The 26,652-nt window shown below is 49.8% G+C and overlaps 1 protein-coding gene across 1 annotated transcript; it reads left to right on the top strand.

Moving 5' to 3' along the window:
• Positions 1 to 5,660: 5,660 nt before the first annotated feature.
• On the top strand, positions 5,661 to 16,831 carry RPP40 (ribonuclease P/MRP subunit p40). The gene is made up of 8 exons (XM_040249385.1): positions 5,661 to 5,827; positions 7,611 to 7,755; positions 8,949 to 9,017; positions 9,685 to 9,780; positions 10,640 to 10,765; positions 12,990 to 13,188; positions 13,313 to 13,447; positions 14,455 to 16,831. Exons 1-8 carry the CDS (start codon positions 5,705 to 5,707, stop codon positions 14,651 to 14,653), a joined length of 1,092 nt encoding a protein of 363 aa, XP_040105319.1. The 5' UTR covers positions 5,661 to 5,704; the 3' UTR covers positions 14,654 to 16,831.
• The last annotated feature ends 9,821 nt before the right edge of the window (positions 16,832 to 26,652 follow it).

Genomic DNA, 26,652 nt, shown 5'->3' with positions numbered 1-26,652 from the left:
GCCGTCCTGATTGGGCACCTTCCCGCTTCTCCACTCTGATGCCATCTCCTCTCGCAGCTGGCCCTGAACCACTCTTCCCCACCCCTCCCATCCCAGACAGGGCCCTGTGCCCACCTCTTCCTGTGCCCACCTGTGCCCGTGCCCACCTGTGCCTGTGTTCACGTGTGCCTGTGCCCACGTGTGCCTGTGTTCATGTGTGGCTGTGCTCACCTGTGGCTGTGCCCACGTGTGCCTGTGCTCACGTGTACCTGTGCTCACCTGTGCCTGTGCTCTACTTGATACTGATGGTGAGTGGTTTCCAGCCTCTGTGCCCCACTAGGTCAGGGGTTCTCTCTTTTCTCTAAACATTGTGTTCATAGCCAGGCTCCGCGTACACGGCAGGCAGATGGGTGGTTACTGAACTAGAGGAAAACTTAGGAGCTGGTCCACCCTCTTCACTATTTGAATCATCTTCCCCACCCCTCACCCCATGGTTTAAGCCCCAGTGACCAAAACCCCAGGTGGCATTCTGGGTCTGGACCTACAGTGAGACGCACCCAGGGAAAAGGGCACAGGAGTGAATTTCCCTGGCCTGGTTCCCAGTCTTGATTCTGCCCTGAGCTCACAGTTTCTCTTTTTTTAAAAAAATCCAGCTTCAACTCCCTGAACTATTTCATTTTTTAGTATTTTTTTAAAACAATAATCCCATGTCCTAGAAGGTATGTTCACTTCTTGGCCCCAGGTGGCGCTAGTGGTAAAGAATCGGCGTGGGAGATGTGGGTTCAGTCCCTGGGTCGGGAAGATCCCTGGAAAAGGGAATGGCAACCCCCTCCAGGATTCTTGCCTGGAGAATCCCATGGACAGAGGAGCCTGGCGGGCCGCAGTCCACGGGGTTGCAAAGAGTCGGACACGACTGAGTGACTGAGTGAGCACTGTCTTTCGTGGGCTTCCCAGGGGGCTCAGTGGTAAAGAATCCACCTGCCAGTGCTGGAGACGTAGGTCTGATGCCTGGGTCAGGAAGATCCCGGAAGAGGAAATGGCAGCCCCCTCCAGTGTTCTTGCCTGGAGAATCCCACGGACAGAGGAGCCTGGCGGGCCGCAGTCCATGGGGTCGCCGAGTCTCACACGACTGGGCACAGGCACACACACCAGTCTCACCCGAAGAGCCCACACTCGCGTGACCTACGCACAGGAGCCCCACGGGGTGTTCAGGGTGCACCTGAAGGGGAAACTCTCCGCTTTCCGGAGAAGGAGGAAGGAGCCTGTGGGAATATGCCCAGAGAGGTCTGTTCTTCACAAAAGCCCTGCCTCAAGGAAACTTTCACCGGAGCCTCGCCTCCCTGGGAGTAAGCAAAGCCTCACAGTCCTGAGAAGGCAATGCACCCCCTCCAGTACTCTAGCCTGGAAAATCCCCTGGAAGGCTGCAGTCCATGGGGTCGCTGAGGGTCAGACACAACTGAGCGACTTCACTTTCACCTTTCACTTTCACGCACTGGAGAAGGAGATGGCAACCCACTCCAGTGTTCTTGCCTGGAGAGTCCCAGGGACGGGGGAGCCCAGTGGCCTGCCGTCTATGGGGTCACACAGAGTCGGACACGACTGAAGTGACTTAGCAGCAGCAGCAGCAGCAGCACAGTCCTGAGGGAGGGAAAGTACCCCCTGCAGTCCCTCCTAGCCCTCCGGTCTCACCTGAGTGGGACGGGGGTGGGTGGAGCAACTCACAGACGCGGGCACAGCCCCACTGAAAGGTCCAACAGACGTTTCACCACCGCATCGAAGGGCACCACATCAAGAAAAGATGGCAGTGGGAAGAACCGAGAGCCTTATCTAAGAGAAAAACTCTAGGAGAACCCAGAGAGGATGAGGGACAGGAAAACAAGGACACAGGGAATTTCAGCCTCCCACACTTCCTGCTACAGCAGAAAGCAAACATAGCTTAACTTCCAGCCATACAAACAAGCCTCACATTAAAAGCATATTTACTTATACCCAGGACACAGTGTCCCATCTTTCAACAAAAAGTTATAAAGTGTTCTTCAAAGGGAAAAACACAGCTTGAAAAGACAAGGGCAAGCATCAGAACCAGACTCAGATATGGCGGAAACTGCAGCATGACTGGCTCAGGAATTAAAATAACTATGATTAATGTGCTGAGGGCCCTAATGGAGAAAGTGGATGACCTGAGAGAACTCGCTCAGTCATGTCCAACTCTTTGCACCCCAGGCCAGAATAATGGAGTGGGAGCCGTTCCCTTCTCCAGGGGATCTTCCCAACCCAGGGATCGAACCCAGGTCTCCCACATTGCAGGTGGATTCTTTACCAGCTGAGCCACAAGGTAAGCCCAAGAATACTGGGGTGGGGAGCCTATCCCTTCTCCAGTGGATCTTCCCAACCCAGGAATCAAGCTGGGGTCTCCTGCATTGCAGGCAGATTCTTTACTGTCTGAGCTATCAGGGAAGCCCACTTGTGAGAACAGGTGGGTAATATAAGCAGAGATGGCAACTAAGAAAGAATCAAAAGGAATGCCTGAAATCAAAACTAATGTAACTGTGAGACAACTACAGAAGGGTAACATGCAAATAACAGCTCACCCAGAAGGGAAAGAGAAAGGAGCAGAAGAGATATTTGAAGTAATAATGGCTGAGAATTTCCCCCAATTAATGATAAACACCAAACCACAGATCTAGGAAGCTCAGAGAGCGCTATGCAGGCAAATACCAAAAAAAAAAACAAAAAAAAAACCCTACACTAAGAAATGTTGTATTCTAACTGCAGAAAAATCAAGGACAAAGAAACGCTTGAAGAAAGCAGAGGAAACAAACACCTTACCCCTACAGGGACAGGGATAAAATTTCACCTGATGTCTCACAAATCATGCAAGCAAAACTGAAAAATCTCTTCAACTTAGAATCCAGTGAAATTATCCCTCAAAAGTGAAGGGACGTACACTTTCTCAGACCAACAAAAGCCAAAGGAGACACCACTGCCCCCTGCCCTCAGCCACAATGGCCGGCAGACTGGGTCAGTGCTGTGCATGGGCTGCGCGTGGAAACGTCCCAGGACTCACTGTTGGCCTAACCCTGACCAAGTGATGACCACCTGAGCTCCTGGGCCACAGGACAGCCCTGCTGGAGGGCTGCATCGTCCACGGGAAGCCCCCGCCCTCAGCCCACCCACCTGCGGCTGCATCCTTCCCCGGCCAGTAAGCTTGTGCCCTAAACCCCGGGCTCTGCAGCCTCCCAGGCTCAGGTTGGGGCCTCTGGTTGGAGACCCTGTGTCTCTCGACAGTTCAGTCGTGGGAGAGATGAGACCACCAGCCACGGTGGGCAGCGCTCTTCAGAGCTCCTTGTGAGTCAGCTTGTCTGCAGGCCCCCAAGTCCTCTGCACAGGCGGGACAGGGTTCTGATCCCAAACTCCACCCCCGTCACCTGGAGGGAAACGGAGCTGTCCAGAGTGCTGGAATCGCTGAGCCTGGATGGAGCCCTGTCCGGCCCGAGGGGCTGTGCCCTACAGGCCTGGAGCACACAAAGGCTAGAGCCCCTGCTTCAGGAGGAGCCTGATCCAGGCCCAACAGGAGGGCGGTGGCTCCTCTGCCCTCCTCAGGAGCTGAAGAGCAGATGGGGAGCGAGGCCTTTGGGCTGACCACCTGCTGTCTGCTGCAAACCCACCTTAAACTGGACCAGCCCCTCCCCCTATTCACGTGCAAGTTCATTTATCCAAGTCATTAGTATTTGGACTCCTGATGGAATGTTAGGATCTGGTATGGAAATATGGGTAAGAAGTATTTGTTAAAGAAACGTATTTATGAGGCAGCTACCGTGTGCTTGAATGGTGCGAGAGCTGGAAAGGTGAATGGACTATGCCTGTTGTCCTCCAGGGGCAGTAACTGGTTGGAGAGTCATTCACACGTATTTATTATGTGCCCAGAACCCAGCAAGTCATAAAGAAACATCTCTTTATTGTTAATCGGTGTGTGGTACGGACAGGTGTAGAGGCTGGGCCCTAGATATATATCATGTTATTCATATATTCAAGAGATCATCTGGATGCTGACTGTAGGAGGGCAAGACAGTCAGGAGGCTGGCATTGGCAGTGACGAGAGAGAGAGAAAGGCGGCCAGTAGTGGTTGTAGACTGGAGACAGCGCGGAGGGAAAACAGAGCCATTTTGATGAAGTATTGTAGAGAAAAGCTGAAGTTTACACGCATAGGAGTTACACTGAGCCTTCAAAAGTTAACACAACATTTTCACCTAAAGGGTTTGTTAGAAAAGTTTCATGTTGCTTTCACATGTTACTGGTAGACCATCAGAATTGCAACAGTCACTTTGCAGGGCTTTGGAGTACCAACCTAGGAGGTCCACCTCTGACGCTGCAGGTCTAAGAGAGGCCACTGCTACTGAATTGTGGGGTGCCCATGAAGCAATGCCTTAAGCATTTTACATGCTAATACGATATTTGTAAGTTGTATCTAAGTGCCTTGTTGTGATTTAGGAAATTGGGAGTTTTTTGATCCACTTGCTATTCCTTTATCATTCTTCCTATTTAAAATAATGGAAAATTGGTGTCCCTTAGAATATTTGCAGAGATAATCTGACATTTGAGGCACAGGAGTAATGGTGAAGAACTGTCCAGCCTTAGTTTTAGATGAGATTTACACATGTGACTGGTGTGAGTTGCCATTTCCTCCTTTAGGGGATCTAACCCTCATCTCTTGTGTCTCCTGCATTGCTAGGTGGATTCCTTACCACTAGCACCACTTGGGAAGCCCAGACTTACACACACTTATCTTCTAAACTGAGCTTTCCAGGTGGCTTAGTGGTAAAGAATCCGCCTACAGTTCAAGAGATGTGGGTTCGATCCCTGGGTCAGGAAGATCCCCTGGAGAAAGCAATGGCTACCTACTCCAGTATTTTTGACTGGGAAATCCCACAGACAGAGGAGCCTGGCAGTCTACAGACCATTGGGGTCGCAAAAGAGTTGGACACGACTGAGTACTCACACATCCATGCATCTTCTAAATTATTTAACTTCTCTTCTTCCAAATCTTATAGTAAAATTGATGCTCCAGAACGTTGTACCACAAATATTCTGTTGTTTTGCATCCTCTCTGCATAGAATTGGGCTGTGCAGATTCCAGTTTCAGAAGTGTGTAGTATAGTACTTAGAGTTGGTCAGAAAGATTAGGTGGAAAAATGAATTATCACTATAACTTCCAACAGCGACAAATTATTAAAAGCGGTTCCAAAAAGCTATTTTTCACTTTTTTTGTTTTGATTCCACCGGCTTGTGGGATCTTCATTTCCCCAACCAGGGATTGAACCCTGGCTCCAGCACTGAATATTAACCCCTGGATGGCTAGAGAATTCCCCAAAAGTATATTTTTAAAAGGATCTTAAAAGTGGTTTTGAAGAAATCTTAAGGAGTCCTATTGAAGGTATTAGACACAAACCTCCTTGACAGTTTGGGAAGGGGCAACCTGGGGCCCAGAGGAGGAAGTCTGGCCAAGGAATTCATTCCCAGCAGTGCGCCTTTCCTGTACCCATCAGAGAGCTTCGGGTGAGGTTCCGGAGGCCTAGCCCCGCCCCCAGAGCTAGCCCCGCCCCGGCGCTAGCTCCGCCCCTACCCGGGCAGCCTCCGCACGTGCGCCCTGCCGGCACTGCGCACGCCCGCGGGGCGAGGGAAGGGGCGGGGCGAGCCGAGCCTGGAGGGTCTGCGCGGGGAGAGCATGGCCACGCTGCGCCGGCTGCGAGAGGTGCCCCGGCACCTGCTGGTCTGTGAGAAGTCCAACTTCGGCCATGACAAGTCGCGCCACCGGCATCTCGTGGAGACGCACTATTACAATTACAGGGTGAGTCCTGGCCCTGGATCCGCGGATCACGCACCCTCCCTCCCGCGGGCGCGGGAGGCTGGGGAAGAGCCGGACTCTGCTCCGGGCGCCCGCCCTCGTCGCGCGGTGGGGCGGGGCCCTCGCTCGGTATGCTGGGAGCTGTAGTCTCTCCGTGGCTCCAGGCTCGTTTGTTGGCTCGCTTCAGGACCACAAGTCCCAGGGTGCACCGGTGCGGGGCGGTGCCCCGCCGTCGGAGGGCGGGGCAGGGTTCAAGGGGCCTCTGGTCTCTTACTGAGGCCTGGCCCCGCCCCAGGCGTGCTGCGTCCCGGGGGCGGGGCCGGGAGACGGGGCGGGGCGGCCGCCCTCCCCCGCCGCTGGCTTCTTGCGCCCGCGCGCCTCTCCGGAGCGGCGAGCCCAGTTTCGCCCGGGAGCTGCTTGCTCCTCTAAACCGCTTACGGGCGCTAGTTTGATCCCTGAAAAGCTCGCTCTTCTGCCCGCTGCTCTCCGCCTTGTCCATCCAGAGCGCCAGGGCGGCATTTGGGCAGCTTTTGGCAGAAATTCGCCGCGGCGGCCTTGCCCACAGCGATGTTTGCTGGTGTTCCCTGGAAGTGCCGCCCGCCCCGGGCCCTTTCCGCGGCGGTGGCGGCTGAGGCGTCAGTGGGGTTGGTTACTGGACCTGCTGCGGGGAGGAGACGCCCCCTGACTCCCGGGCAGTGCCTGCTGGGAAGGCTTCACGGACCCGTGCAAGTGGGGAGGACTCCGGGCTAGACCTTAAGATGGAAGCGCGTGAAGCCTCGCACACTTTTAAGCTGATCAGCCTAAGCTCAACTCGGCCCCACTGGCCATGTCTCAGACACAAGTGGCCACCCCGGTAGTGTCCCCGCTTTGGGAGAGTGGCCTTTTTCAAGGTGTGGAGCAGCCGGGCACCGCTTGAAACCTGTCGGGTTGAACGTCTCTGCTCTGGATGGATAGCTCTTCACAGCCGTCTGGGAGGTGCACCGTGTCCTCCTCCGCCCACGTGCAGAGCTTTTCTGTCGGGACAGTGGGAACACCAAGCTGACTTCTGCTTCCATGCGGCCTCTTAATAACCAGTGTCCCTAAATTCCTTACACCCTAAGGGACAGTTCCTCTGATTCCACCCTGGTACCAGGATACACAGATCTGGGGATATTCACTTGTACTTTTTGAGTCCCTAAGTCATGACTTTTTGCGGCGCCACGGACTGTAACCCGCCAGGCTCCTCTGTCCATGGGATTTCCCAGGCAAGAATACTGGAGTGGGTTGCCATTTCCTTTTCCAGGGGATCTTCCTGACCCAGGGATCAAACCCAGGTCTCTTGCATTGGCAGGCAGATTCTTTACCACTGTATTTCCCTAAAAGTTAATTAATGTAGTGACAGGAACAGGACATCAAATATATTGCTTATTTTCAAAAGATATAAACGCAAGCAAGAGTTTCTCATTAAAATTATTTTTTTCATTCAATTTTTCTGTACTGTGCACTTGAATTCAGAAATGGAAAACTTGAATTGTTGGATTTCTCTTTTCCTGATATTAGTAAATTAATTTCAGAGTTTTGTTGAAGGTTGTGGAGGAATGGTTAGTAGCCTTAACTATGTTGTATCATCACTAAATCCTGGGTGTTGATCTGCATGAAAATAAAATTTTTTGAAACCTATGATGGAGTATAATTTGCAAAAATGCTGAATTGCATGCTATGTACATGAAACTAGTATAATACTGTAGGTCAACCTTGCTTCTATTATTCATACAAAAATAAGGTTTTATGTTGTATATTCCAATAGGTTTCATTTCTGATTCCTGAATGTGGGATACTATCAAAAGAACTGAAAGATCTGGTCATGGAATTCGGACCCTATTACTTTGTGAAGGATTTACCTCTTTATGAGTTAATCACACACGAATTCATCAATACTTTTGTCAAGAAAGGTAAGAAAAACCGCGTAGTGTCTGAACATGGTGGGATGCGGAAGGCCAGGGAGGCCATCACACTTCCAGGGCTCCTGCCTTGTTCGAATCACACGGATGGAGCGTGTCTGCGAGGTCAGGCGTGTGCAGCCTGCCCTCTGCCCCTCAGTAGCTCAGCCTGCTCTGTGCATCCTCAGGTTTGGTTTCTGATTCCACGGGTCCACACGTGTCCCGAGGGGGTGTTGTCACACAAGGCTCGTGGAGAGGAAAAGCTTTCCGGCCCTGTGTTCAGATGCACTGCCGTGGGGCGTGGCCGCAAGGACCGCTGTGCTGGGTGCAGTGCCCACAGCAGCCATCTCAGCATGCTGGTCTGCACGGCCAGGTGCTGACGGGGGCCCAGCCTCTTCCGCTTGCACCCTGCGGCCCTCAGTCCCATCTGGGTCTGCTGGGTTGACTGGCTTGTTCCAGTTACTTCCTGGGAGCCACTTGTTTGAAACCATTCCAGCGTCTTTAAGGATCCGCCCTCACTGCAGGCATCACTGCACAGGAGCCCCTGGCCTCTTGTCGTCGGTCTCAGCGACCTGACTCCTTTCGTTGGTTTTGAGCTGAAGACTTCCCTGCGGTTAGGACTTCAGGCTTTCACTGCCCAGGGCCTGGGTTCAATCCTTGCCTGGGGAACTAGGATGACACAAAATACATGGTGCAGCCAAAAAGAAAAGCTTGATGCTCTTAATTGCTAATGATGCGGGCCCGGGCACGGCAGGCACTTTTACCTGCGTGACTCGACGTCACCCAGCAACAGCACTGTGAGTGGGCCTGCAGCCCCATTTCACAGGTGAGGAAATTGAGGCTCAGGGAGCCTGAGCAGCTCTCTTGACGTCACACAAGCTCTTGGCAGGTTTGAGTCTCACCTGGAACTCGGCCTGGCTGGTGTGTGCATCCCCTGCTCTTGCACCCTGGGCCTTTCTGCAGCGTCCGCACAGCTGCACGCGTTTGCTATGCCGTGGTAGTCGGCTTGCACAGACAGGCCCTGGGTGGGGACGTGGACAAGCGGTGCCTGGCCTCACGTGTCCTCCACCTTCACTTTGGCTGGTTTAGGGTTATTGAGTGAGCAGGACTCGTAACCCGAAAGGTTGGTTATCATGTCAAACTAATCCACTAACTTTGCAGGTGTGATTTTTTTTTCTTAGTTTCTCCTCTGGGCTGTCTTTCAGGTTCGTGCTATGCGCTGACATACAACACAAATATTGATGAGGACAATACTGTTGCCCTGCTCCCAAATGGTAAGCACACTCATATTTCCTTCATTCTTAAGGAAATGCATACTGTAAAAAAGAAAAAGTCAAAATCATACAGGTGTGAGTAAAGTGACGGTCCACCCTTTCATCCAGCTCTCCTCAAACTCATTCCCATTCTTAGCAGGCACTCTTATTAGCAGGTAGGTTTTTATTCTTCTAGACACATTCTATGAATTTTAAATCACACATACAGGTTGTTCCTTTTTTTAAACAAAACATACATTATGTCACACTCTATTGTTTCTCAATTACCTTCTTTTCCCCCCCGAGGTCTGTATCCCAGACATCTTTCCATATCGGTGCATACAGTTTTAATTTACTATTTTTAAAGTCTTGAAAGTATCCCAAAGAAGTGTACCATAATTTGTTTATTCTTTCTTTAATAAAAAGATAATTTCTAGTTTCACTATAATAAAGAATGTCTTTGTACGTGTACTTATAAATAATACTCTTGTTTATAAGATATATGTGGATAAATAATACACTTGTATTATAAAAAGATCTTTGCACTGGTATTTAACTGCTCAATTTGCCTTGCTTTCTCTTCGAGAACATGTTATATTTTTATTTTATTTTATTTTTTAACACCAAAAACATGAGAACACATTATATGTTTAATGTCTCTTTATGGGAATTATTATTTGATTTATAGGGAAATTAATTTTATCCCTGGATAAAGACACGTATGAAGAAACTGGACTTCAGGGCCGTCCGTCTCAGTATTCTGGCAGGAAAACCATGAGATTCAGTAAGTATGGTGCTCTCTCCATCAGTTTCTAAAAGGTAGTGTCTTCTGTAGCAGCTCGAGTTTACATGCTTGAACTGCTTCTGTTCTCTTTGTGTAGAAGCAATGTGGCTTTGCCTCATCTTTAAAATTCCTTATCAGAGAGGATCTCATACGACTGCATGTGACTGTGAGATTTGACCCCATCTCATAAAGGTCATAGGCGTGGGCTTGGTCTGTTAGATGCCTGTGTTTTGGGTCACAGGTTCAAAGTAATGAACCCAACTTGTTCTTCAGTTTTTAAGTTATGTGTTGAAGTGTGGCTGATGTGCAGCATTGTGTTAGAGAGACTCGGTTATACATGTACGTGCACTGTGTTTCGTATTCTTTTCCACGATGGCTTATCACGGGATATTGACTGTAGTTCCCTGTGCTCTACAGTAGCCCTTGTTTACCCAGTCTACATATACAGATTTGTATCTGCTCCAGCTTGGTCTTAGCAAAGAATTTCCTTTAATTTTCCCAAGTGTTATGATTCCGGTAGAAATCATCCATGACTGGGGAGGTGTGGCTCTGCTGACCGTCTGCTTGCACGTCGGTGGTCACGGCTGCCCCCTGCACGGCTTGATTAGAGTTCATCTCTGCCCTTGGTCTTTGGGAAAAGTGTGAATTTTAAACCCCTGTTATGATTAGCTCAAGTTCTGAAATGCCCATCAAAAGCAGAGTTTTGATTTGGTAAACCAAAGGGAGGGCAAGGAGGACAAAGTGACTCTTTTCATCCATGAATTTTCCAAATCTCCTGATGTTTTTAGTCCAGCATGTACTGCATGGTGCAAGCTGTGTGTGCATGCATGAACTATTAATTCCTCTCCCTTTTTTAAAGTTGTTTCCATTGATCTGATGGATTTATCCTCTAACCTGGACTCTAAGAAGTATAAAAGAGTATCTTGGGCCTTCAAAGAAAAGAAGCCGTTGAAGTTTGATTTTCTTTTGGCGTGGCATCAAACAGGTATGAAAAATAAATTGTGTAATAACGATACAGTGGTGTTGAAATCTAGTTGTTAGCTGCAGGGGTGTAGTGAGGATGGCATGGTGATTCAGCCTGCTGGTCAGGGATGCTGCATGCCTACATGGATATAGTGTCCGCCTCTTCCTTGCCACCCACAGACCATAGCCCACCAGGCTCCTCTTTCCATGGGATTCTCCAGGCCAGAATACTGGACTGAGTAGCCATTCCCTTCTCCAGGGGATCTTCCTGACCCAGGGATCAAACCTAAGCCTCCCTCATTGAAGATTCTTTACTGTCTGAGCCAGCAGGGAACCCCTCACGTTACTTAAGTTTTACCCAAAAAAGTGAAAGTAGTGCTCAGCATGTGTCTTGCAGTGAACTTCTATGGAGGTGGTGGGCACCCCGGGAGGGAGAGGGCACCCCCAGGCTCCCTCCCCCAGAACTGCACTCAGCATCTTATCCTCACGCCGTCAGAGCTCTGAACTGGGTCTGTAAGCATCTGTGCTTTATCTTGATGTATTTCACACATCTGTTAGCAAGCTGTGTCTTAAGGTGATTGCCTCTTCACTTTGTGCCATTTCGAACTAACTGAAGGTTTGGTAGGGACACTCTGCTTTGGGACAGCAGGGAGCCTGTAAGCTTGGTTAAGGAAGCTGCGCGGTCCCTCTGGCATCCGTGTAGTTCAGGATCGTCCAGCCGTGCAGCCGTCTGCCTCTTCTGCCCGGGTTACGTGTCCATCCAGAGCTCTCGAGGATGGTCCCCTGGCAGCTGACCTTTCCCGTTTCTCTCCTTCCTCCCTCCAGCTCAGCTCCAGCATCCTTGGCCGGAATGTTTTAAAGTGACAATTCTAGTGATGTACACAAACTGCTTCTTCCACATTGCAGGGTCATAATCAGGCCTGTTGTTAAATGTCAGATTAAATTTGCTGTAACTTCTACTTGATTGGAACAATACATTGTTCACCATACATTCTGATCTGTTGACAACCACCATGTACCTCACTCCTTTGCAAAGTGTGGTCTTTGGCCCAAACCAAGATTGTAAGGAATCAGAGCGTCGTAGTTACCATGGTGTGGTTCTCTCTCTTGGAGGAGAGGAAAGCCCTGGGTCCGTTTTGGAGGTAGGCCCCCTGTCTGCTCTTCCTGGGAAGGCCATGGTCCCCGGGTCCGGCAGGGTTGCCTGCGTGAACCCTGGGTCTGCAACACCTCAGTGCAGCTTCTGTGTGTGTGGTGTGGCCCCAGGGCCGAGAGGCTGGCATCTCAGTGGCCTGGAGTCTACGCAGGGCCTCCTGTGTGTTGGGTTCTGGAGAGCTGTGTGTTCTAAGACTCCTAGGAATTTTAGGGGCTTGTTGAGACCTGTGAAAGGTCTGAGGTTTTTGCCCTACTTGCAAGCTATGCAGTTAGCCCGCGCCGTCTCTTGGGCCCTGGCAGGAGACGCGAGACCCCCAGGGTCAGAAGCAGAGGACCGAATCACTCCCAGCAGTCACAGCGGCCGGAGCGTCAGCATTTGCACCAGTTCACCAGGTCCTGGTTCCTGCAGGGGGCCGCTCAGGCGGGTGACGCTGGGCTGGTGCAGGCAGGGGGCCGCTGTTCAGAAGGGCAGCCTGGAGCCTCAGGAGTGCAGACCTTTTATCCTGGGCAGTGAGCCTGCTGATCTTTGCCCTGGAGGGAGGGAAGCGGGAGGGAGGTATTCTTTCTAACACGCTGGACTGTTTGCAAGCCTGCCCCATGCTCCAGGGGGTCACTGTTTCCGTCCTCCAAAGCCACTGGAAAATCCTGCAGGACCCACTGGATCTTACGGGGTTTCGAAGGCCAGCTGGACTGAGGTTCTGCCCCTCGACTCCTTGTGTCTCCCGTTTCTAGAGTGCGCAGAGTTGCTGCTTTCTCTGTGCGTGTAGAGCTCACTGATTTTATTGAAGCATAAGCAAAGCTTTGGGTTTTACTTACTAGCTCGAAAGTTGCTTAGTGGAGCGGATGATGAGAGTAGTGTGGGTTGAATCTGAAAGCATTCGGATTTTCCAGGAAGACGAATGTTGACATAACTTTGGCTCTAGGAGCTGGAAGCAACTTAAAGGGTTTTACTTTGAGTAAAGCTTTGTACAGCGCCCCCTGGTCTGACCTCACCGGCCCTGCTTCCCGTAACCCTCAGGCGGGAACCGGGTGGGCTCAGGGACTTGCTGAGCGCATTCACACTATTCAAGCGGCCTTATTTGGTGTGTCTGAAGGTGCAGAAGGATCCACGATGATGTCATACTTTTCCCGTTACGGAATTCAGGAGCATCAGCCAAAAATAGCGCTGAGCACGACGCGGGACCTGCGGTGCCCCGTCCTGCAGAGCGGCCTGCTCGGGGGTGAGCCGGAGGCAGCCTGCACCACCCACGAGCTCTTCGACTGGCTGGGCGCCGTCTTCGGTCACGCAGACCTGTGCGTACGAGGGGACCCCCAGGTCCTGGCGGGCTGGGGCTGGCTTCTCATTTCTGATGGGTTTAGTACTCTGAAAGAGATTGAGTGGTGGATATAAAGGCGTCTTCTTTTTTTTTTCTTACAGAAATAATGAGCCTTATAATTTCGTATCAACCTACTGCTGTCCTCAGCCAAGCACAGTGGTGGCCCAGGCATCCTTGGGCACCATCACTGGTTTCATCCTCCCGGAGCGGATATGTGTCCTGTTGGAACAGCTGTGGTGAGAACACCTTGCGTCTGTCTTGGCGTCTGCGCTTCCGTGATGTTCTGGGGGCAGCGCTCGTGATGCGGGTCCCACAGCCCTCCGGCACACGTGTCCTTTTTCCCTCTTGCTTGGGTTCCCGTGCAGCAACGTCAGCGCCTTGCGTGATGTAATTAGTTTTCCCTGGTGATGTTGCTGCTTCCGTGTCCTTTCGGGAGGAGAAGAGCTGAACTGTGCTTCTTGAGAACAGACTGCTGGCTCTGCTTGCCCTGCCTCGCCAGACCGTTCCAGCGCAGTCAGAGTTACAGGATCACTTAAGGAAGCAGCGGAGCTCCACAGCTCACATGCTGGTCTGTTTTACGTGTTGGAGTTCTGCAAAATGCTTCACTTTTTGAAATGGGTGGGAAAAGGAGTTGACCACCTCTGAACCCACATCGCAGCTAAGATCCAGCCTAGGCCTAACATCCGTGAGTCCCTGGATGCCACTGCCGTGCCCCGGGCTGTGTGGTGTAAAGCAGCACTGAGTTTCCATTCCGGGAGGCGTCACATAAACTGTAACTGTTGAGGCTTTTCCTTTTTAAATCCAGCATCCCTTTTTCACATTTATTGCTTTGTGCTTTGATTTTCCTCAGTAAGAAGGTTGACGTTTCAAACATTTTAAAAGAGAAACCCGATATTCTGCAGTGTGTCAGTCCACAGAACCCCCAAAAGCAGGACTCTTACGGGGGGAAGGGTTCTTACCACAGTTTGTGGAGATGCTTTTTTGTTCTTTGAATCGTGTATGCTCTCCCACAGTAAGGGTAGGAGCCTCTGAGGTTTGTCCTGTGCATTGCACAGCAATGAACCTTTACTGAATTCACAGCATAGCCCTAGGAGGTGAATTTCTGTCTTCTAATTTTTATGAATAAAAGCTTAGGTGGAGGCTTCATAGGAGCATCAGGAATGCCACTTATCCTGAATAAGTAAAAAAGAAGATAAATGTCCCCAAGTCCCTCTGTTTATTAAAAAGTGTCTGTCTTTTTCAGTCGCTACTTTGATGAACCAAAGTTGGCCCCGTGGGTGACGCTGTCCGTTCAAGGCTTTGCAGACAGCCCTGTGTCCTGGAGAGAAAGTGAACACGGTTTTCAGAAAGGAGGAGAACATTTGTACAACTTCGTGATCTTTAATAATCGGGACTACTGGCTTCAGATGGCCGTCGGGGCGAACGACGACTGCCCGCCATAACAAGCACAGAATCTGCGGCCACACTCGCTCGTTTGTCGTCGTTCGTGGCAGCGTGGGGACAGTGTTCGCTCAGACTTGGATGAGGTTTCTCAGGTCAGCGCCCGCCAGCATCTGCTCTGGACTCGGGCCCCTCCTCTGCGCGCAGCCAGGCCTGCTGTCCAGCGGAAGCGCGCAGCTGGTGTCTCCTTGTCTGTGTGAGCCCAGTGGGTGGGTGACTGCCTGGTGCCCTGGGCCGGGATGGCCAGGGACCCGGGGTTCTGGGACCATTGGGTAAGACGTGCGCTGTGACTGTAGCTTTCCCACATAATAACAAGACAGTCCTCACCTCGTACTTAGCAGAGCCAGCTCCTGCGCTAAGTGCTAGTCATGTGTTACCTCGCCTGGGTCTCACATCGGTCCCTTGAGGGGGCGTAAGCCGCTGAAGTCACACTGCTTGTGGGCTCAGGACTGGGCCTCAGGCCAGCTGGTTCCTGCTTCTGGGTCAGGAGGGATGTTTAGAGCTGCACATTGGTGAAGAGCGAGTTGTGGTAACTTACAAGGAAAGAGAATCTGGAAAAGAACATAAATACATATTTATGAAGAAAGTGAAAGTGAAGTTGCTCAGTCGTGTCCGACTCTGACCCCATGGACTGTAGCCTATCAGGCTCCTCCGTCCATGGGGTTTTCCAGGGAAGAGTGCTGGAGTGGGGTGCCATTGCCTTCTCCAGGGCATCTTCCCGACCCAGGGATTGAACCCAGGTCTCCCGCATTGCAGCAGATACATACACACACACACACACACACACACACGTAAAACTGAAGCCCTGTGCTTTATACCTGAAACGAACGTGACATCATAACTCAACTACACTTTTTGTTTAAAAATGGGATTTCTCTGGCAGTCCAATGATTAGGATGCTGTGCTTCCAATGCAGGGTGTGCAGGTTTGATCCCTGATCTGGGAACTCAGGTCTCACATGCCACACGGAGCGGCCAGAAAATTTAAAAAAAGAAAAGAAGTTGAAAGGAGTTTCTTCCCCAGCAATATGACTGATAAGGACCCATCAAAAACTACTTAAATTTCCAGAATGCCGTTTTTAAAAATGTATCGGTGAGCTGGAAAATAATTAAGAATTTTCAAAAGCTAAATAATTTGGCCACATGAAATTAAATTAGAAATCAATAAAGAAAGATCCTTCAATATCCCCAAATATTGTCAGTGAAATAACTCATAAGTCAAAGAACAAATCTAAAGAGAAATTAGAATGTGATTGGAAATGAATTTTTTAAAAAACTAGAATTTGTGGGTTCTTGCTAAAGCAGTAGTTAGAGGTTAACGTGTAGCTTTAAATGTCTGTATTAGAAAGAAAAAGATGTTTTCTATCAGTGACGTCAGTTCCCACTTTAAGAGGCAGTGAAACAAGAGTAAGTCCAAAGTAAGCAGAAGAAAAGGAATAATAAAGGTCAAACCAGCAACCGATGAAATGAAAGAGAAAGATTAATCCGAAAGCTTGTTCTCTGGAAAAAGCAGTAAAATTGATAAATCTCCAGCCAGATCAGTGAGGGGAAAAGGCCAGATGCCAGTGTGAGGAGCAGGAGAGGCGGCGTCACTGAAGGCCCCGTAGACAGTTACAGGGAGTGTTTGGAGCACCTGTGAACTAATTTAAGAACATAGGTGAAACTGGTCAATTCCTTGAAGGACACACATTAACAGAGCTCCCCAAGAAGAAATAGGTAAAACCTTGCTATCACCCCTGTGACTTCAGTGGTGAGTTTTAGCAAACGTTTGAAGAGATAATATCAGTTCTGCACAAATTCCACCACTCATTCTATGGGATCAGCGTTACCCTGGTTTCAAACTTAACCTAGGTATCCTGGCCAGACAAAAAGCTACCGAACAAATACTCTTTATGAACATAGGTGTAAAAACTTGAAGCAAAAGTTTAGTGAATTAAAACCTATGATATGATTTTTTTTAAAAAGTGCTATGTCATGCTCATGGGGTTTATCCTAGGAATGCAGGGTTCATGAAACATTCACATAACCGTTGCAGTCAGTACTAGAAAGGCAGTTGACAGAACCCACTGTCGCAAAGAGCTGGACACAACTGAGCGACTGACACTTTCGCTCTCACTCACGCTGTCTACTTCTGGTAAAAAATCCAGCAAACGAGGAATAAAGGGACTCTGCCCAATCTGATTAAAAGGCACCTGCAGAAACCCCACCGCTCACGTCAGACTTAATTGTGAAGGACTGAATACTTTCGCCCAGTATCGGAGACACGGGGATGTCTCTGTTAATCATTGTATTGGAGTTTCTAGATTGCCACCAGACAAGAAACAGAATTAAGAACGTCCAAATTGGAAAGAAAAAAATAAAATTGTTTTGTTCACAGATGACATTATCATCTATGTAGAAAATTCAATGAAATTTATAAATAAGGTATTAGAACTATAAAGTGAGTGTATCGAGGCGGCAGGATGTAATGTGCAAAAATCAATTATATTTCTATATGTTCGCAATGAACAGTTGGAAAGTGAAATGAAAAACATTTACAATAGCATAAAAAAATAAGGTAGTTTGGAATAAGTGACAAAAATGTGAAAGACCAGTTGTTGCGACCCCATGGACTGCAGCCCACCAGGCTCCTCTGTCCATGGGATTCCCCAGGCAAGAACACTGGAGTGGGTAGCCATTTCCTTCTCAGGGGTCTTCCCGAGCCAGGGACTGAACCCAGGTCTCCTCTAGCAGGCGGCTTCTTCACCTCTGAGTCACCAGGGAAGCCTAGACACGGAACTATTGGAGACCCAAGTAGACAGTGCTGTTATACCTTGTTCATGGTCAGGAGACTCAACATTGTTAAGCTGTCATTCCAAAATACAGATTCACCATAGATTGAATACAACCCCAGCAGGCTACTCTGTGTATGTACGTAAATTGACAAGCTGATTCTAAAATTTTTGTGGGATTGCAAAGGACCTAGTGGAGCCTCCAGGGCTGTTTTAGAACGTGACTGTACAGCGCCCCAAAGCCTCTAGCTGCCCCAGCCTTTCTCCATCAACGTGATCCTCACTACCCAAGCAGGAAATCAGGAGCTGGTGTTTTTCAGTGAGTCCCATTGTGAGCTATAGGGGTGCCTGCTGTCAGAAAGGACGTCTTGTAATAAGGAACTTAATTTAGGAGGTGCCAGTTGTTGGGGGCTTCCCAGACGGTGCAGTGGTAAAGAATCTGCCTGCCAACGTAGGAGACTCAGGAGATCCCCTGGAGTTGGAAATGGCAACCCACCCCAATATCTTGCCTGGGAAATCTTATGGACAGAGGAGTTGTGTAGACTGTGGTCCACGGGGTCACGAGGAGTCAGACACGACCGAGCACACACACATGTAGTTAACACGGGAAACAAGATTTATTGCTGTTAATTCTTTGGACTAATCTGTGGTTGACTAGGTTTTCCAAACAATATCTGCTGGTTAATACCATTTTCAACTATTTTCCATGTAAAGTTAAATATTTGGTATAAAAGGGATTTTAAAAGGCTTGAGTGGAGGAATTTATGTCAGTAGGAAAACAGACTTATAGATCTGTAAGAAACAAGTGTCAGGAGGTTTCTGGAAAGAAAGAAACAAACAAATTACCAGTCAGTCTTCTTAAGTTTGAAGCGTGGGCGTCGGTAACGCAGCAACCAGCCAAAAAAGCCAAGCTATAGACGTCCCTGAGACGTCCCAACCTGAGCTAAGATTGTACTCAAATTCTTTCAGTGTAATTTACCAGGACTTGGGGATCAGAAAGACCACTGCAAGCGTGTTCTTGAGAATCCAGATGAGACGGAAAAGGTTTCTTTGGGTGCTAAGTTACTGCTATCTGGATCTTCATAAATCAAACTAAATTATTTAGCAGGAAGCCGAGAGTGACCCACCCATTTCTGAAGAAGTGACCAGAGATCAGAGATGTTTATTTTCATCTCTTCTAGTTGAAGAAACGTTTGTCTTGTTTTTCTGTTGCCTGAGGTTGAAGTTTCTTCCCTCGTGTTGTGTTGCCTGTAAACCCATGAGTCATTTTTACCACCAAACTCCTGGATTCTCCAGAGACAATCAAAAGGATATATATATATATCTATATATAAAAATGTAAAATATGTGAATACATAGTCATGTATAATGTTTATTATATAATACAAATATTTGTCTATTATATATCATGAATATAATACATAATAATATATAATTATAATAACAGTATATAATAATTATATAATAGGGGTCACAAAGAGTCGGACATGACTTCAATTCAGTTCAGTCACTCAGTTGTGTCTGACTCTTTGTGACCCCATGGACTGCAGCACGCCAGGCCTCCCTGTCCATCACCAACTCCCAGAGTTCACTCAGACTCATCTGCATTCAGTCGGTGATGCCATCCAGCCATCTCATCCTCTGTCGTCCCCTTCAGTCTCCCAACATCAGGGTGTTTTCAAATGAGTCAGTTCTTCGCATCAGGTGGCCCAAGTATTAGCTTCAGCATCAGTCCTTCCAGTGAATATTCAGGACTGATTTCCTTTAGGATGGACTGGTTGGATTTACTTAGGGACTAAATAAAAACAGTACCATAAGTGTGTGTATGTGTATATATATGTATCCTTTTATCTCCTTGGAGAATCCAGGAAGCGTGGTGGTGAAAATGACTCATGGGTTGAGAGACAACACACCAGGAGAAAAAAACTCCAACCTCAGGCAATAGAAAAACAAGATGAACATTTCTTCAGTTAGATGAAAATAAATATCTCTGATCTCTGGTCATTTCTTCAGAAATGGGTGGGTCTCTCTTGGCTTCCTGCTAAATAATTTAGTTTGATTTATGAAGAGTATTTTGAATTGTGGTGCTAGAGAAGACTCTTGAGAGTCCCTTGGACTGCAAGGAAATCAAACCAGTCAACCCTAAAAGGAAATCGGTCCTGAATATTCATTGGAAGGACTTGCTAAAGCTGAAACTTCAATACTTTGGCCACCTGTTATGAAAAGCCAACTCACTGGAAAAGACCCTGATGCTGGGAAAAATTGCAGGCAGGAGGAGAAGGGGACAACAGAGGATGAGATGGTTGGATGGCATCACTGACTCAATGGGCAGGAGTTTGAGCAAATTTCGGGAGATAGTGAAGGACAGGGAAGCCTGGTGTGTTGCAGTCCACGGGGTCTCAAAGGGTTGGACATAACTTAGACTGAACAGCTACATGAAGAATATTATTAATACAGATCTTCTTTGACTTATGATGGAGCTACATCCTGATAAGCCCATTATAATGTGAAATTAAGTTGAAAATGCGTCTAGTACACCTCACCCAGCAAGCCATGCGTCGCAGCTCACCCCAACCTACTTTAAACGCGCTCAGACACTTACCTTGGCCCAGTCAGGCAGAATTACCTAGCACAAAACCTGTTCTGCAGTGGTGGTGTGACCGCGGCTCATTCATCACGTACTGTGCTGAAAGTGGAAAGCCTGGGCTGGGTGGAGCACCGCTGTCTGTGTCAGCAGTTCACCGTCGCGGTGGCGGGGCTGGGCGGGATCCACCCCGCGTCACAAGAGACCACCTCGCTGCGTGCACACCGCTCGCCCGGGAAAAGATCGAAACTCAAAGTGTGGTTTCTGCTGAGCGTGTTTCACCTTCGCGCCATCATACAGTTGGAGAATCCTAAGTTGAGACATCGACGGGACCACCTGCTTTCCCGTGATGAACTGGCTTCTGCAGTTAGGGGTCTGAGGAGTCCTGCAGCTTCGGCGTCTGCAGGCTGTAGACCCAGGAGAACAGAAGCAGTCCTTCCACATCCGAAGACCCGGGGCCCAGGGGAGGGCAGAGGCCCGTGCCCCGGATCAGCAGTCGGAGTGCTAACCACTCCTTTCTTGGCTTTTTTGTGCTATTCAGGCCTTCAGGGATGGGACAAGGCCCACACACCCGTCAGCCTCCCTAGAGGCTCAGTGGTAAAGGATGTGCCTGCCAATCAATGCAGGAGGTGCAGGTTCGATCCCTGGGTCGGGAAGATTCCCCTGGAGGAGGAAAGGGCAACCCACTCCTGTATTCTTGCCTGGGAAATCCCATGGGCAGAGGAGCCAGGCAGTCTGGGGGGTCACAAAAGAGTTGGACACAACTTAGCAAGTAAACAACACCCGCACTGAGAAGGTTAATCTGCTTTACTGAGTCTGCTGATTCTAATGCTAAGCTCACCCTTCCCAGACACCCCTGGAGACATTTAGCCAAATATCTGGATACCCATGATCCAGTCTGGTTGGCGCCTAAAATTGACCCACACTCGCGTGGTTACTGCGGTCTGTTGTAACACTTTTGGAGCGCCCGGCTTGCACTCAGTGGTTACTGGTGCTGTAGTAGTGTTAGGCAGGTAGAACCGAGAAAATGAGTCAAAAATGGCGGTGGCTACAGACAAGGAGGGAAAAGCCCGCGAAAATGAAACAAAAGAAGGTCCGAGGACCGGAGTGAGGACCTCAGGTAAAACAGACAACACTCCTGGCTGGCCCAATTTACATAGGACAGGCCCAGGGAGAGATAAACGTATAAATAGAGGAGCCGGAGCCAGCTCTCTCTCTCCCGCGCGCTGGGGCGCTCTTCTCCTCGTGTCTTTAGATCGACGTGCCCTCACGCCTCAAAGATGGATTTTCCTGCCATCTTCTAAATAAAATAGAGCTGTAACACTGAGCTGTCACACTGATTTGTCTAAGAGCTATAACACGGTCCATTTGAGACCTGAGAGCTATAACACGGTCTATCCAAGACCTGAGAGCTGTGGCTCGCCGAGGGGGCTTTGATGTCCGTCACCCCAAATCTTTGTTGTGACGAGACAAAGAACCGAGGAACATACACTCGCGTGACAGTAGGAAGAACAAATCAGGCTCTGTTGCCTCTGTTCCTTTAACCCTTGTGTTTTGTTTTTGCTACAAGTTAATCACCAAAGGGATGGTGCCTATAAGCTTAAGTTATACATAATGGCCCATCTCCGGGAACCCTGCCTCCCAGGTAATGAGTGTTCAGGTAAATACTTTTGTTTAGCTCCCAGGAAACATCCTAACCAGGCCCACCTGTGGGTGGGAGGAGGGGCTTAACCATCCCTTCCAGGGGCCGCGGGGAAACAGGAAGTGTGACGGATGGAAAACCGGACGCGCTCGACTTTGCTCCCACCCACGTAGAAAGAAGCCCAACTCTAACAGGCAAGGTGGTTCTTTGGGGCGGGAGTCCGTCCTCTCGGCCAGCTGCCTTTCCGAAGAAACTCGTCCGCCCGTGCCCCACCACCTGGCCTCGCTTTACCAGCCTGTGGTGTGGCGGGCAGTAGGAGCTTGGACTCAGCAACCCTGGGGGCTGTGAGAACAGAAGAAACTGATGACTTGGCGTCTCCTTTTGAGGAAAAGACACTCCAGGAAGATGGCTGTCCCTGCCTCGACCAGCTCTCGGCTCAAGCTGACCCGGTAAGTAAGTGACGGGAGGGCGTCTCCGGTCAGCCGGGGCCTTCCCCGGGGCGGAAGCCTGCAGACACTTTCCTGGGCCTGCTCTCCTGCCCCCCCCACGGGGCCCCCCGACCAGCATGTGAAGCCGCTGCCCGGCAGGACAGCAGCTCTTTGGAAAGAGCTTGATAGGAGCCGGCTTCCTCCAGGGATGAACACTCCTCCGGAGAAAGCACTGCTTCATAGAAACGACCGTGGCCGTGAACAGGCCGTGCCCTGTTTGCAGAGCGGCAGCTCCTGCGTTACTCACTGCCTCGTCTTAGTCTAGGACGAGAGGACTCAGGGAGAGGGGGTTGGACCGCGGTAGGACTGAATTCTTTCTCTTTTTATCCCCCTTAGGGGTGTGAGCGGGAGGAGCTGCTGAAATCCTTGCCCAGCACCTGAGCACCGTTGGCAGGAAGGCCACGGCGAGCAGGTAAGAGGAGAGAAATCTGGGCTCTGAGCTCCTTCCAAGGGTCAAACAGGCAGAAAAAAGCATGTTCCTGGAGACTTCCTTTGTTTCTTTCAACTAACGATGTAAGTGGAGCCCTTTGCTTTTTACTGGTGAAGCACTCACAGCTGGGTCTCATTTCAGGTAACAATTGGTGCCTCCGGGCCCCTGTCCTGTAAATCTTACTGAGTCGCTCGGTTTTTAGGCCAAACTGCCTGACGGTCTTCAGGCAAGGGACCCAGATAAGGTTGGGAGGCTTGAGAATGGAGGGCAGGCTCTTAGTTCACAAGCAGCCAGAGTTTGTCGTGTTTTGTTTTTTTTGGGTTTTTTTTTTAGCCTCTAACAAGGTTCGATCTTTGTTCCTGAGGGTAAGTTGTGGGCAGGTGATGGCTCCGAGCTTCACAAACTTGTCTCTGTGTCTCAGTTGGTCAGCTTTGCCCCTGTTTCATTTCGAATCCACTCTGAAGTTCTCAGAGTAAAAGTACCAGCCAGTATATTTGATTTCCTAAGAGCTGACATTCACCATGCCCTGTGTTCAGGCAGGCTGAGCGTTCTGTATATGTTCCATCCCCAAATGCTCGCTAAAGACTTTTTAAAAATTGAAGTCTAGTTGATTTTCAATGTTGTTAGTTTCAGGTGTACAGCAAAGTGATTCCGTTATTTATATACACACACACACACACACATACTTTTTTTTCCAGATTCTTTTCCCTTGTAGGCTATAAAAGATTGAATATAGTTCCCTGTGCTATACAGTAGATCTTTGTTAGTTACTGTATATATAATAGTGTGTGTATGTTAATCCCAAACTCCTAATTTATTCCCCCCAACAAACCTTTACCCTTTGGTAACCATGAGTTTGTTTTCTGTGTCTGGCCCACTAAAGACTCTTAAAGCAAGTGTTACTTACATTTTGCATGGAAGGCTAGAGAAATTAATCTTCCTGAGGCCAGTAGCTAAGTAAGCAGTGAAATAAAAATTGCAAGTTACATTTGATTGTGTAGCTGGAGGTTTTAAACAAATTCCCTTATTCACGTTTGAGATTGGGAGAACAAAAGGGAGCTGTCTCAGTCATCCGTTGCAAGGTCGAAAATCACCCCCCAAAACCTGCAGGAGGTCTTTGCCCTGATGGTGAGGGGGGTGGAAGCTCCAGCCTGGTCACTCCCACAGCTGGCCGTCAGCGCCCTGGCTTGGCAGTCAGCTGGACACCTCAGGCCTGTCCTACGTGGACTGCTCGTGTGACTGCTTGGGTTCCTCGGAGTATGGCGACTGGCCTGTAAGAAGGAACGTTCCAAGAAGACATTGCTTCTTGGCCTTTTGGCTAAGATCAGGTGTAATGTGGGGGCTTCCCTGCTGGCTTGGTGGTGAAGAATCTGCCGGGCACTATATGAGACGTGGGTTCGATCTTTGGTTCGAGAAGATCCCCTAGGAAATGGCAACCTGCTCCAGTATTCTTGCCTGAAAAATTCCATGGCCAGAGGATGCTGGTGGGCTACAGTCCAGGGGGTCGCAATGAACTGGACACGACTGAGTGAAAACACCCGCGTACATTCTCTCCGTCTCCCCAGGACGACAAGCCCCGCTGTGACAGCACTTATGAAGCCAGCTTTGTTCATGTAGCTGCTGGCGGCCCAGCAGCCAACGCTGGTCTCATGGCCAAGCCCTGCGTCAGTGCGGGACACTCTACCAGGGCGTGGATCTTGGCAGCTGGGGTTCACTGGGGTGGGGACAGGGGTCACCAGTAACAGATGGACTATAGGCACGGTGGGATACAATTTTTTTCTCTTTTTTTGCCTGGAGAACATCCTTATTTTCCTTCCAGGCTAATAGCAAAGCTCACCAGTTAGCATGACATGTTATGTTTACAGCCCTTTGCATGTAAGTGCTGAAAGTTTGAGCAGTGATGTTCAGGCTGTCAAAATGACCAGTGGCTGGTCTCTTCGTTTATTAGTTTAACATTCCCTGCTTTCAAGGTGCTGCAGTCTAGTGAGAGCTTATTAACACTCGTAAAACCTTAGCGATAGGTGGTGGTATCTCTGCGGGTGAGGAGGTGCCGTCCCCTGGCTGAGCTCACGCTCTTGCAGATCTGCCTTTGAGCCTCTGCTGGGCCCCGAAGCTGTGTTCCTTCCTCCCCTCGAACACCCCCTCCTCCGGTGCCAAACACACACAGGGGGCTGAGGAAGCAACAGCAGAGAACGCAGGGAAGAGTAAAGACCTTTTAAAAGTGACTTGCAGTTAAGTTGAGGCGCGAGCTCCTGGCAGCAAAATCCTGTAGGCTTTGGCTGATTTTTTGCCGATGTGTTATGCTAGTGGGTCTGGTCTTACCCTTCTGCATTTCTAATAGTATTTTTAGAAACGACCTGTAAAAGTAGTCAAGGTCAATGGTAAGGAACTCAGTGTTGGGGCAGAGGTCACTAGAAGGAGTTGGTTATTAAAGGCTGAGTGATGCCTCCCCAAATTCACAAGCTCAGGTCCTAACACGTCACCTCCACCGCTGCCGCCACCCTGCCACTCAGGAGGTGAACATATTTGGGGATCAGGCCTTTAAAGAGGTGATTAAAATCAAAGGACATCTTATGGGTAGGCCCTAAACTAACGCGGTTCTTGTTAAAAAGAGACAGTAGGGCTGAGGACACAGGCGGAGGCGTGTCCACAAGGCCAGGCCAGAGGCCTCAGGAGAAACTGCCCTGAGCCGTCTTGATCATGGCCTTCCAGCCCCAGCGTGGACCCGAGTGGAGCGCGGGACGAGCTGGCCCCTCACAAGCGCGCTTTCAACTTGAGTGGGGGGTGGGGAAATGGAGGGGACCTGCCCCCTTCTCTAAGGCCTTTCAGAGCAGCTACCCCTCTGCCGCCAGCACTCTGGGGAGGGGAAAAAACCATATGTAAAGGAGCCTGAATTAAAAAAAAATAATAGCAACGATGCTTGGGACTCACCCGAGAGGGAAAACATCTATTTAAGTACTTGATTTGCATCTGGAGTCTGCTCCATCGCAGCGGTGCTCACAGCAGTCCGCTGGCCGGTCTGAGACAAAATGGGAGAGGAAGCCTGGCTGCCTGGAGCCAAGAGCAGCCAGCCTCCCAGGACGACGCCCTGCGGGAACTGCTGGGGGCCTGTGCTCCGTGGTCAGAGCAAGCAGGGCCGGAGGCGGAGGGGCCGGCTGGAGGGGCCACGGGGGGGCGCCAGGAGAGCTGGGGTCCCGCTCGAGCTTCCCCGTCGCCTTCTAAGCCTCCCTTCGGATCCTTCAGCCGCAGATCTTCGACTTTTCCTGTCCAAACCCAAGACCAGCGGCAAAGAACCTGCAGTTTGCAGAGCCGCTCCACTTTGCACGTGCTGTGTCCGTTCATGTTCTCTGGAATTCCAGTGACATCAGTGGTAGGTTTGTGCCTTTCATCTTCAGACCCAAAGGGCCCTCAGACCTCTGAGGTGAAGATATGGGGGAGCCAGGCGGCACCTCCAAGTGGAGCCTCCCTGATGCTCAGCTGCCTTCCAGGGACCAAGATATACCATCTGAGAAACAGCAAAGCAGGAGGCATGAAATGATGCCACTAGCCTCCCCGCCTCCAGCCCTGGCACACCGCAGGTGCTCAGGAGATGGCAACTGAACTGAGTTTGTGCTGAAAACAACCGCTTCACCGACTGCAGGCTCCTCTCCCGAGCGCTTCGGGAAAGCCAGGTTATCTCGCTGCCTAGACGCAGCTCCCCTGCGTCCCTGCTCATTTAAAAAACGTTTTGCTAATCCAGAGTGCTAGAGATATTTTGTCCCCAGTATTCAAATATGCATGTCAGGGAGGAAAACAAACTCTATAAAAGACTTTTCAAAATATTTGTTTGCATCATAAAATACACAGGGCTTCCCTGGCGGCTCAGACAGTAAAGAATCTGCCTTCAGTGAGGGAGACCCAGATTCGATCCCTGGGTTGGGAAGATCCCTGGAGAAGGGAAAGGCTACCCACTCCAGTATTCTTGCCTGGAGAATCCCATGGACAGAGGAGCCTGGCGGATACAGTCCATGGGGTCACAAAGAGTTGGACACGACTGAGCGACTAACACTTCTACTTTCACTTTTTAAAATACACAGAACTTAAAACT

The sequence above is a fragment of the Oryx dammah genome, unplaced genomic scaffold, assembly GCF_014754425.2.
Source record: "Oryx dammah isolate SB20612 unplaced genomic scaffold, SCBI_Odam_1.1 HiC_scaffold_11, whole genome shotgun sequence".
NCBI lineage: Eukaryota > Metazoa > Chordata > Mammalia > Artiodactyla > Bovidae > Oryx > Oryx dammah.
This window is presented reverse-complemented; position numbering and strand designations above follow the sequence as displayed.

Coding starts and splice junctions, on each gene's coding strand:
- RPP40 (XM_040249385.1), top strand. CDS start 5,705: ATGGCCACGCTGCGCCGGCTGCGAGAGGTGCCCCGGCACCTGCTGGTC. Junction 5,828..7,610: donor CGCACTATTACAATTACAGG/GTGAGTCCTGGC, acceptor ATATTCCAATAG/GTTTCATTTCTGATTCCTGA. Junction 10,766..12,989: donor TTTGGCGTGGCATCAAACAG/GTATGAAAAATA, acceptor GTGTGTCTGAAG/GTGCAGAAGGATCCACGATG.